The sequence below is a fragment of the Phyllostomus hastatus genome, unplaced genomic scaffold (genome assembly GCF_019186645.2).
Source record: "Phyllostomus hastatus isolate PE091 unplaced genomic scaffold, TTU_PhHast_1.1 phas_contig_57, whole genome shotgun sequence".
NCBI classification, from domain to species: Eukaryota; Metazoa; Chordata; class Mammalia; order Chiroptera; family Phyllostomidae; genus Phyllostomus; species Phyllostomus hastatus.
The window spans coordinates 491,342-503,542 of record NW_025333912.1 but is presented as its reverse complement, the minus strand read 5'-3'; the positions used below and the strand labels follow the sequence as shown (position 1 = coordinate 503,542).

At 38.2% G+C, this 12,201-nt stretch overlaps 1 protein-coding gene across 1 annotated transcript in view; it reads right to left on the bottom strand.

The window, feature by feature from the left end:
• Positions 1–10,522, bottom strand: part of MOB4 (MOB family member 4, phocein) — a 34,945-nt gene extending 24,423 nt beyond the window's left edge. Inside the window, exons 1-2 of the mRNA XM_045847690.1 lie at positions 9,968–10,522; positions 5,215–5,277 (exon numbers count right to left, since the gene is read on the bottom strand). Coding sequence (XP_045703646.1) covers positions 5,215–5,277; positions 9,968–10,027 — 123 coding nt within the window. The 5' untranslated portion in view covers positions 10,028–10,522. The remainder of the gene's footprint in view (positions 1–5,214; positions 5,278–9,967) is intronic.
• Between the last annotated feature and the right edge of the window lie 1,679 nt (positions 10,523–12,201).

Sequence of the window (12,201 nt, the reverse complement as noted above, 5' to 3'; positions counted from 1 at the left end):
CTTTATTTAAAAAAATAAAGTCAGGAAAAAAAAAACACATGGCCTATAGAATAAGTATTCAAATAACTGCAGCTTTCTCATCAGAACCCAGAAGACAGGCAGGAATGGCACATTTTTAAAGTGCCAACAAAAAAAGGAACTGTCAACATTTTCAAATGAAAGAAAACTAAGGAGAGTTCCTAGCCAGCAGACTGCTCAAAAATAATTGCTAAAGGAAGATCTTCAGATAGAAGGAAAATACAATACCAGAAAGAAACTAAGAATATCAGGAACAACAGAAATTATTAATATTTGGGTAAGTATACCATTCTCCTCTTAAGTTCTTTAAAATGTTTGGTGAATAAAAGCAAAAAATATAACACTGTCTGACAGGGTTTCCAAGAACACAGATGTAATATACACAGGCCAATACAGCAAAAAGGGAGGGTAAAGGGCTCTATATAATGGCAGTTTCTACATTTCAACCAAAGTGGTAAAATACTGATTCTAAGTAGACTGTGAAAAGTTAAGCATGGCCCTGGACAGGTGACTCGGTTGGAGCGCTGTCCTATACACCAAAAGGCTTCAGGGGTTTGATTCCCAGTCAGGGCACATACCTATGTGATGAATTCGACCTCCAGTTGGGGTGATACAAGAGGCAACCGACCAATGTTTCTCTCTCACATCGATGTCTGTCTGTCTGTCTGTCTCCCTCTCTCTCTCCCTTCCTCTCTCTCTCTAAAAAAATCAATAAAAGCATATCCTCAGGTGAGGATTTTTTAAAAAGATAAGTATGTATTTAGTACTGTCTAGAGCAATCATCAAAAAATTATATACAGAGATACAGTCAAAATTAGAATAACTTAAAATAGAATGCCAAATGTTCAAACAATCCATAAAAAGGCAGCAAAGCAGAAACAAGAAAAATACAGGGAACAAACTGAAAGCAAGTAATAAAATGGTATACATAAATCTAAACATACCTATCAATAACTTCATTAATATTAAATGGCCTGGCCCTGGCTGGTGTGGCTGAGTGGATTGAGCGCCGTTCCGTGAACCAAAGGGTCACTGGTTTGATTCCCAGTCAGGACACATGCCTGGATTACATGCCAGGTCAGGCCTCAGTAGGGAGTGAGCAAGAGGCAACCACACATGGGTGTTTCTCTCCATTTCTTTCTCCCTCCCCCTTTCTCTAAAAAAATAAATAAAATCTTTTAAATTAAAAAAAAAATATATATATATATATATTAAATGGCCTAAATACACCAGTTAAAAGTCAAAGAATATCAGAAAGAACAAAGAATTGTGACCCAACTATGATGTAGGTAGGTTAAAAGTAAAAGGATGGAAAAAGATATACCATATGAACATGAATCAAAAGAAAGCTGAAAGAAATAAGGAGTGGTTCAACATTTTAAACAAATCAATGTACGCCACTTCAATGCATTAATTAATATATTACTATACTACATAAAATACAAAGGGGAAAATACACAATCATCTTAATTAAAGCAGAAAAGATATTTGACAATATCCAACACCTTTTCATGATAAAAACACTCTAAAAACCAGGTACAGAAAAGAACTTCCTCAATATAATGAAGGGCATTTATAAAAAAGACACAGATAACATCATACTGAATGGTGAAAGAATGAAAGGTTTTCCTCTAAAATCAGAAATGACACAAATGTGCCTGCTTCCACCACTGCCCTTCAACACTGTACTAAAGTTCTAGCCAGAATAATTAGACAAGAGAAAAATTAAATGAAAGGCTATCTTTATTCATAGATGACATGATCCTTATAGAAATCCCAAGAATCTACAGCAAATAAAGCTAATAAAGCTAATAAATGAATCAGTAAAGTAGCAGGATACAAGACCAATTTCTAATAATCAGTTATGTTTCTATACACCTTCACTAAACAGAAAAGAAATTAAGAAGGCAAATTTATCTATAATAATATTCAAAAGAATAAAATACAGCTGACCCTTGAACAACACAGTTTGAACTGTACCGGTCCACTTATACAGATTTTTTTCAATATATACTGTAAATATATTTATTGTCCTTATGATTTTTCTTAATAACATTTGACAAACTTTTTTCCAGTTTGTTGTAAAAATAGTGTATAATACATATAACACAAAGTATGTGCTAACCAACTGTTTATGTTATCAGTAAGGCTCCCAGTCAACAACTGGCTATTAGTAGTAAGTTTTGAGGGAATCAAAAATTACAAGTGAATTTTCACCTGTGCAGGGGGTCAGTCAGTGCCACTAATCCCCATGTTGTTGTTCAAGAATCAACTGTACCCAGGAGTAAATTTAAATAAGGTGGTTAAATACTTGTAGACTGAAAACTACAAAATATTGCTTCAAAAAGACCTACATATATGAATTGAAAGACATCTTGTTCATAGGCAGAAAGATTTAATACTACACAAAGCAATACAGATTCTATGCAATTCCTATCAAAATTCCAAGTTTTTTTTTTATAGAAATGGAAAAGCTGATTCTCAAATCTGTATGAAATTGCAAGAGGCACAATATAACCAAAACAATCTTGAAAAGAAAACACAAAGTTGAAGGACCCATACTTCCCAATTTCAAAACTTACTACAAAGCTACAGTAATCAAAACAGTGTAGTACTGGCATTAGGACAGACATGTAGACCAATGGAAATGAATTGAGCTCCTGGAAATAAACCTTCACATATACAGTCAATTGATTTTGACAAGAATGCCAAGACCATTCAATGGGGAAAGATTTGTCACTTTAACCATTTTTAAGTGTACATTTCAGTGGCATTAATTACATTCGCAATGTTGTGCAAATGAAGAAAAGCCCTAGATTTAATGGCTTCACTGATGAACTTTACCAAACATTTAAAGAACACCAATCCTTCTCAAATTTTTCCCAAAAACTGAGAAGAGGACATCCTTTTGAACTCATTCTATGACATCAGCATTGCCTGATATTAAAGCCAGTCATAGACATTCTAAGAATACTAGAAAACAATTATCCCTTATGAACATGGATGCAAAAATCCTAGCAAACCAAATTCTGCTGCATATTAAAAGGATTATATACCATGATCAAGTGAAATTTATTCCTAGAATGCGAGGATGGTTGAACATTTTAAAAAACCTCATCATTACAATATACCACATCAACAGGATAGGAGAAAAAACACATGGTCACCCTGGCTAGTATGGCTCAGTGGACTGAGTGCCAGCCTGCAAACCAAAAGGTTGCAGGTTCAATACCTGGTCGGGGCACATGCCTGGGTTGTGCCCAGGTCCCCGCGTTGGGGGCATGTGAGGGGCGGCCAATCAATGTATCTCTCACACATTGATGTTTCTCTCCCTCTTTCTCTCTCCCATTCCCCCTCTCTAAAAAGTAAATAAATAAAATCTTAAAAAAAAAAAAAGATCATCTCAAGTGGTGCAGAAAATGCATCAGACATAATTCAACACCCTTTTATCAAAAAACACTCAACAAATACTATGTTTATAATATATAACTCAAGAGATAACTCATGAGATATTATGAGATAAATATAACTCATAATAAAGGCCATATGTGAAAAACCCAGTGAACATCATACTCACTGAAAAAGACTGAAAGCTCTCCTCTATAATCAAGAACAAAATAAGAATGCCTGTTTTTGCCATTTCCGTTCAAAATAGTATCAGAAGTTCTACAGAGAGCAATTAGGCAAGAAAAAGAAATAAAAGGCATCCAGATTAAAAAGGAAGAAATAAAATTATCTGTTTGCAGATGCCATGATCCCACATGCAGAAAACCCTAAACATTCCACAAAAGCACTGTTAGAATAAATGAATTCAAAAAAGTAGCAGGACACAGCCTCTACCTTTAAAGTGAAAAATATCTGCACACTTCTCCTCTTAATTTTTGCCAATTTCCAGGCATAGAGCTCTAGGTTTTTATTTGTGTATCCCCCACAAGGCTTATCTTATTGCTAACCCAATAAATATCTGCTGATTGAACAATGTATTTTTAAAAGGCAATGCACAAAACCATTCATTCATGAATGCTCTTCCATTTCCTATGCTAACAGGAAATGGAATGGAATATCTAATATACTAAATCCATTTAAAAGGGTTTTGTTTAATGATTATGAATTTTTATGCTCAAAGAACTCAACAGTATTTCTACTTTATTTCCTAAGATGTTCTAATAACAATAAATCCAAATAATTATCTTCTTTTATTACCTGGCCATCAAGATGAAGCCAGCCTATCATTACTGCACATTTTCTCTTTAAAAATGTCTAGTCTGGTTGGTGTAGCTCAGTGGATTGAGCGTGGGCTGCGAACCAAAGTATCGCAGGTTCGATTCCCAGTCAGGGCACATGCCTGGGTTGCAGGCCACAGCCCCCAGCAACCGCACATTCATGTTTCTCTCTCTTTCTCCCTCCCTTCTCTCTCTCTAAAAATAAATAAATAAATCTTTAAAATTAAAAAAAAAAATGCCTAGTCCAATATACTAGTACGCCTAATTTCAGGCATCCTATTATTAATCCCTAAATGCAATTTTTAATAATTAGCTTTTGAAATGTTTTCCCCCCAGACTCCAGATTTTATTCATGTTGGAAGAAATGACCCTCCCCTCCCTTTTTTTTTTTTCTTATACGCCACAGAGTATACAATGTGATTCTCAATAGGAAATTTAAGAATATCCTTAGGGGCCTTTCAAAGCAAACACACTACACAAGCCCACCCTTCTTGATAAATCGCCTTGGTGAGCTACTTGATCGTGGCAACAGCCTAAGGGGAGGTATCTCAGCCCTCAAATGTTTTGGAGGGACACAAGTAAAGAATTGATGGGGACTAAAATTAAAATGTAAAGCTTAGGTACATGTTTTCAAGTGTTCTGTCACCAAATGTACATGCTATTTCTACTTAAGTGTTATTCTAATTTAGTATTCAATTAATCTTGAATTAAATTCAGTGTAAAATCAAATTTGGTACACAGATATGATACAGATTAACATATTTTAAGATATTAAAATATATTAAATTTTGATTATAGTTTAACATGTCATCTTAAAACAAAGTGAACGTTGATAAAAGTTGTAAACAGGCATTCCATTAATTCCAGGGGTTCTGGTTTACGCTAAAAGATATAGACAGAAACACTGTTAACTATACTAAGGAAGGTCAAATGTTTAGTTTATTGGAGTTGCAAAAGAAACTATTGTTATTACCTGCTGAACAGCTAGCGTACTGTCCATTTCATCAAAGGATTCATCAGGCCAATTATAGAAATCCTATAAAAAAAAATTCATGGTTAAAGCACAGGATGCAATACCAGTATAATTAACTTCAATTCTTAATAAAAATCCAAAGTTCCACTAGAGAAGAAAAGCCCTCATAATGTAAACATTGCAATTACCAATAAAAAAGATAAAGGAATTTCATTCAATGTTTTTAAATAAACACCAAGATTTTATTTATTTGAACTACAAGTTACATTTTTTTCAACCACAAATCCCTCCATATGGCTCCCATAAACTTTTCACGTATCACTTGAGGAGATAAGTCTATCACTTTTATGTTTATGGTGGTTAAAGATCTTCTCAAAAAGTTATGCTTAGCCCTGGCTGGCGTAGCTCAGTGGATTGAGCGCAGGCTGAGAACCAAAGCATTGCAGGTTCGATTCCCAATCAGGGCAAATGCCTGGTTGCAGGCCACGGCGCCCAGCAACCGCACATTGATGTTTCTCTCTCCCTCTCTCTCTTTCTCTCTCTCTTGTCCCTCCCTTCCCTCTCTAAAAATATATAAAATCTTTAAAAAGAAGTTATACTTAATCTCCATAAAGGTTTTAAAACTCGATCAGTTTTTCACCTAGAGAACAGCTAGTGTTAGTAAGTAATATAAGTAGCAGTAGTTACTGCTCCATAAGTGTTATTTTAAACAGACATTATAAATTATTATTCCAATTCCAAACAGCATTTCTAAAGTGGAACAACAGAATCAATGTTTCTCTCTCTCTCCAAAATCAATAAATTTTTTAAAATTTATTAAAATACGAGTTCTACCAAAAATAGAATAGCCACCAAATAGAGCAGACTTCTTGTAAGGGGGATATTTCTGTGGATCATCTTGTGTTGGTTCTGAATTTCTCTACAGACAATCCAGTTTGTAGACATTTCCCTAAGTGATTAAGAAACTTTCCATCTGACTGCCTTTTCAGAAAAGTTTACCTATGTATCCTTTGTAGGTAGCACAATTCCTGACACATAGTAGGTGTTCAATAAATGTCTCTGAGGTAACAATGGAATTCAAGTAGTCATAAATCAATGATCTATAACCCTGTTATCAATCAACATGGATAAGTCTCCAAACACCTTGAGCAAAAACTGGAGCAAATTGAAGAATACAGTGTATGATACCACAGGAATAAAAGTTTAAGAAAGTCCAAAGAATCCTTATGGATATAATGCATATATAGCAAAAGTTAAAGAAAGTAAAGGAATGATAATCACCATTTTTAGTTAGGAGTAAGTAGAAGACAGGAGAAAGTAATACAGAGAGATTCAACTATATTAGTAATGTTTAAATTCTGAGGGTAGATGATGGGTATACCTTTTTAAGTGTCTTAAACTTCATTTTTTTAATAGTTTCCCTATGCGAATGAAAATGAACTATTTTTAAATGTCAAGACATTTTAGAAAACGTACTGCAAATTATTGCAGGAAGTATTTTACCTAGACATCACCTAAGTAATTTTAAAATTCTTCCTATGTGATTTATAGTTAAAAAATGTGCCATGGCTGGTGTGGCTCAGTGGACTGAGTGCCGACCTGAGAACCAAAGGGTCTCTGGTTCAATTACCAGTCAGGGCACATGCCTGGGTTTCAGGCCAGGTCCCCAGTAGGGGGCGAGAGGCAAACATACATTGATGTTTCTCTCCCTCTCTTCCCCTCTCTCTAAAAATAAATAAATAAATAAGTAAATGTTTCTATCAATATACTTTGCATATACTTGCATTTAAAATTTTAGTTTGTAGCCCTGGCAGATGCAGCTCAATAAATAGAATGACAGCCTGTGAACTGAAAGATTGCTGGTTTGATTCCCAGTCAGGGCAGATGCCTGGGTTGCAGCTGGTTACCCAGTTGGGAGCATGAGAGAGGCAACCAACAGATGTTTCTCTCTCACACTGATATTTTTCTCCCTCTTTCTCTCCCTCCTTTCTCCTCTTTCTAGATGTTAAATAAATAAAATATTTTTAAAAATAAAAAATTTAGTTTGTAGACTGTTATTAAAATATTAGAAAACACATAGTAATATACACAGAAAAAATGTTAAAAAGTAGGAATTTAATGTTCTGTCACAGCATAACAGTGATATACTTTAAACACTTAAAGGAGGAACCAAAAATCCGACAGCCCTGACTGATGTGGCTCAGTGGATTGAGTGCCGACCTGCAAACCAAAGGGTCGCTGGTTCAATTCCCAGTCAGGGTACATGCCTGGGTTTCGGGCCAGGTCCCGAGGGGTGTTCAAGAGGCAACTGAGCAATATTTCTCTCGCACATCAATGTTTCTCTCCCTCTTTTTCTCCCTCCCTTCCCCTCTCTAAAAATAAATAATTTTTTTTCAAATCCAGCTTAATGAATGTTTTCTTCTAATTCAGTCAATAAACATTTATTGAAAACCAACTATGTGCCAATATCCGAATCTAACCAATTTTTTTAAAAAGGAATAGGAAGACACTCCACCTACTCTATTATCATTCTAAATAAGTCATCTTAGAATAGACCCATTTCCTGAAGAAAATTAGTGTGATAGAGAAGGGATAGGACGGGCTACTTAAGTAGTCTTTTTTTTACCCTAATCTTTTCTGCCACATTTTATTTAACAACTTTGATCTGTGACAATGTAGAAAAAACAAAGGAGCTTTTTTATATGTGACTTACTTATAACATAGCAGATATGTTGCAATATTAACTTAAAAGATATTCTTTCCTTTCAAACTTCAGAACTTTTGAGTAAATAAAAATGGATGATGATTGTCACAATGTGAGTAAAAAGTCCACTTCTGAATATAAAAATACAAAAGTTGATCACTTAATAAAAGAATAATGTTTTCACAGAATACAAAGTGAAAGTATCTAGAGAGCATTTACACAGAGTAAGGGAAAAGTAGATTTACAGTTGTGGGCATGCAAAACAAGTTTATTCTTGTATTATTATTTATTAACTACTGTATCCTTTTCCATAGTCACAACTGTAAACCTACTTTTGCCACACCCTGTAAAGAAAGTTTGGAAAAGATAAAAAGGAAGCCTAAATAATAAATTCCCAGCAGTAGGGCCATGAAACTGCCAGAGCAACTGACAGTTTAATGTGACTCTAATAAGGACTTTCAAACTAAATTCTCTAAAATTCAGTACTAGAAGCAACTTGTTAAAGAGACAAAGTCACCAGTGAGCTAAGAATACAAAGCTATGTAACCTTGAGCAAATGCAGTTGATTCTCTAGGATACGGTTTTCTTATCTGTAACAAAGATAGGGGAAGGTGTCTGGACCTAAAAAAATCCCTTTGAAAGGACTCCCTTTCCAAAATTCTGTGCAAGAGTCCTGGCTGGTGCAGCTTAGTGGACTGAGCGCCAGCCTTAGAAACAAAGGGTGGATGGTTTGATTCCCAATTAGGGAACATGCCTGGGTTGTAGGCCAGGTCCCCAGCAGGGGGCATGCAAGAGGCAACCACACATTGATGTTTCCCTCTTTCTTCCTCCCTCCCTTCCTGTCCAAAAATGAATAAATACGATCTTTAAAAAAAATCTGTACAAGATATGAAAAGTGGTTCTGTGGCACAGAGTCATAGCTCCGCTGTTGCTTTTTTTTTTTTCACTTATATGATTTTTTTTTAAAGTTACATTTTAACAGATCTCTTCTCATTTTAGATTCCCAGGGGTGTCCAACCTTTTGGTGTCTCTGGGCCACATTGGAAGAAGGGTTGTGTTGGGCCACACATTAAATACACAAACACTAACGAAAACTGATGGGAAAAAAAGGCTTTAAGGAAATTTACAATCTCGTGTTGGGCCACCTTCATAGCCATCCTGAGCCGCATGCAGCCCACCGCCGCCACAAACACCCATTAGAGCACCTACTCAATAGCAAGCCATTTCAGCTGGCAGATTAAGGAGGTCAAGTCTAAATGCCCATTTAGTTTTTTAAAGAACGTGAGGCACCCCTCTTTTGCAAAAGAACCAATACCCAAACAAGCACCAACTCAATGAAATATTGCCCTACTGAAGGCTAATAAAATTCTAATCAGTTCATTTCCTGTGCTTCACACATAATAACAAGGACATTCACAAGGAATGATCTCTTAACAAGTCGCAACCTGCTGATGAAAACTTGCAGGGCCAGAGGAACAGCTGCAGCGAAAAGTGGCCAAAGGCAAACAGCAAGAGGAAGAGTAAAGAGTAAATTATCGCCACCGGGATCCGGCAAGACTAGCTAGATGGAAGCAGTCGGACAGGAACGTCACAGGCCGGGAGGTAGGACCTGGATGCCAGGACGAGGCAGGCTGTGTTGGCATGCCCTCGGACCCTGGCAGCCCGGACCCTCACGAAACCCCGGTGGTCTCCACCTGGCCGGCTGCGCCCCTCAGACGCAGGTCAACGGCGGCTCAGGGGACGGGCAAGAACAGGCGGAACCTGCTGACAGGTTCCCAGGCCCCGACCTCCGCGACCACGGCCCTCAGCGCCCATCCGCCCCTCACTCCCACCCTCACGTCGAGGATCTGAGGCCTCCCTGGCCGCCGCCGCCTCGGCCAGACCGAGGGGCTGCGGCACCGGAAGAGCAGGCCAGTCACCAGTGCCCCCCGCCCGCCAGCCTGCCTGCCTGCCGCCCTGGCCCAGACTCCACACAGGGACGGCCAACTTCCAGGGACGACACGGCTCGGCACCAAGAGTCCCCTCGCGCCAAAGATGCAAAGACGGTACCTGGGCCTTGGTGCCCGGCCTGTTTCGCCTCAGCACAGCCGTCCCCTCCGCCATGACCATAGTGCCAGAGTCTGGGCGGCTGGAGTCAGTACCCGGATGTAGGGGACGGCTGCCTCCGCGGAAGGCGGGGCGGAGCTGCGCCCTCAGCCTGGGAGCTGGGGAGGAGCGGCACCTAACGGAACAGCCGTGATCCGCGCGGGGCAGGGCGGAAGGACGAGAAGGAGTTCCGGAAAGAGCCTACTGGCGGAGGGAGGGGGTTACGAAAAGAACAGCTGATGACTAACGGGCGACGTTTTGGAGGGAAGAAAGAGAACCGATTGTGGCGACCTGTTGGGGCTTCCGGAGAGACCGCAGGGGGGCGCCGTGGGCCGTTGCGGGAGCGTGCGGGTTCTGCGTGTTTCTTCTTCGACTTAGGTTGGTTACATTAGGAGAACCGAACTTGTCCAATCGCGACTATCTCAGTAAACCCTTGTGCAAACACATACCTAGGAAGCAAAGTGGAAAACAAGTCTGGGAAAATTCCAAGGACCGTGCCTGAAATCGACCCAATCTTAAATCAGACTGGGACCTAAAGTGTCAAATGGTATTTCCACCATCCGCTGACTTCAAGGCCAAGGACCTTTTCAATGGCAAGTTTGTTTAAGTAGATAAAAGACGCAAGAAGTCGGTTATCCGAGATAGAGCAGACATCTGGTATTGTGCGTTAGACAAAATTAGCTCATATATTTTGCAAGACAGAAAGCAGGAGGAGAAAATGAATGCCCATTGATGGGTGGTGGGAGTTGTAAATCGAACAGGATTTTTCACATTTCCATTGTTGCAACTTCTAAGTGTCCTCTTTAGTCATGAAATCATGGCAGTTGTGGCAAATTTGTTTATTTACTTATTTATTATTATTTTTTTGTTTCCTGCTTAGAAACCTTAAATCTTTGATCTGGGATGAGAGAGGCCTTAGAATATCAGAGGGGAAAAGTTCAAAGGGTGAAGAATGTGTACAGTAGGGTTATTTCCAAGAGAAGAAAACATCACATGTTCCGCCAAATGCACCTAAATGTGTTGAGAATGCTGAGATAACTATGTCACAGATAGCATCCAAACATTAAGTGAGGACTGGAGGAGAAGTTAGTTAAATTGAGTGGGAGCAAAATTGAATAATTGTCAGATACTTGAAACTTTGCTCAAAGGGGTTTAACAATAGAAAGTTGGTTTACCTTAAGTAAGATTCCTTCTTTCTGGAAGATGTACAGACTGGTAACTTTTCAAGAGGGAAAACTTAATTTTAATTTCATTGCTATCTTCTAGATACCAAAGGTTTACTCATTTAACACATATTTATTAAACCCCATTATGTGTTCAGCGCTGAAGTAGGAGAATAAAAAGGCACAGTCCTTAACTATAAATTGCTTAGTGTCTAGGAATGGAGATATACAAATAACCAATTCTCTTACTAAATACAGTGAGAATCTAAGACAAGTGGCACCCAAATATTGTCTCCCTAAGAGACATGGGGTGGGTGTGGAAACCAGAGTCCCAAGTAGGTCTCTTGGTCTGTGGACAACCTCACTTCCAAGGATTTAATTAAAATGTCCCATATTATGTGCACCTGAGCTGTAAATATCAGTTACCTATAGTTGAAGGGGCTCACCTTAATATTTTCTTAAGTCAAGATTTGACATACTGTTTTGGCAGATCAGAAAAGAACACGAGAAAAGGGAAATAACAGTTTTTAAATTCAGTAACAAAGTACACATTCATCTCTTTGAAAGTCCATAAAGTTGCACTGTGGCCAAATACATGATGAGAGAAGATGATCTGACTATGGGTGGTGGGCACATAGTGTAATACGCAAGCACTGTATACTTGAAACCTATATGACCCTATTAACCTGTGTCACTCCAATAAATTCAAGTTTTTTAAAAACTTGCATTATGATGTCAACGCTGGCCTTGTTCAAAGGAATAACCTTGTTCTTGAGGGCTGAAATATTTCTAGCTCATAACCTTCACATTTTAACCTTCACATTCTGTTAGTCTGCAGATTATGATCTTTAAACAAAAATAATTTTATAACCAGGGTTAATTTGGAAGGGGGAGAAGAAGAAAAAAAGCGTGACCAGTAATAACAATTACATGTAATAATGGGTTACTAGAATAGTTTAGTTAAAGAAGGAGTAGTCTTCTCACAGGTAATATAGACAAGTAGAAATAACTCTGGGCTGGGATTCAGAAAATCTA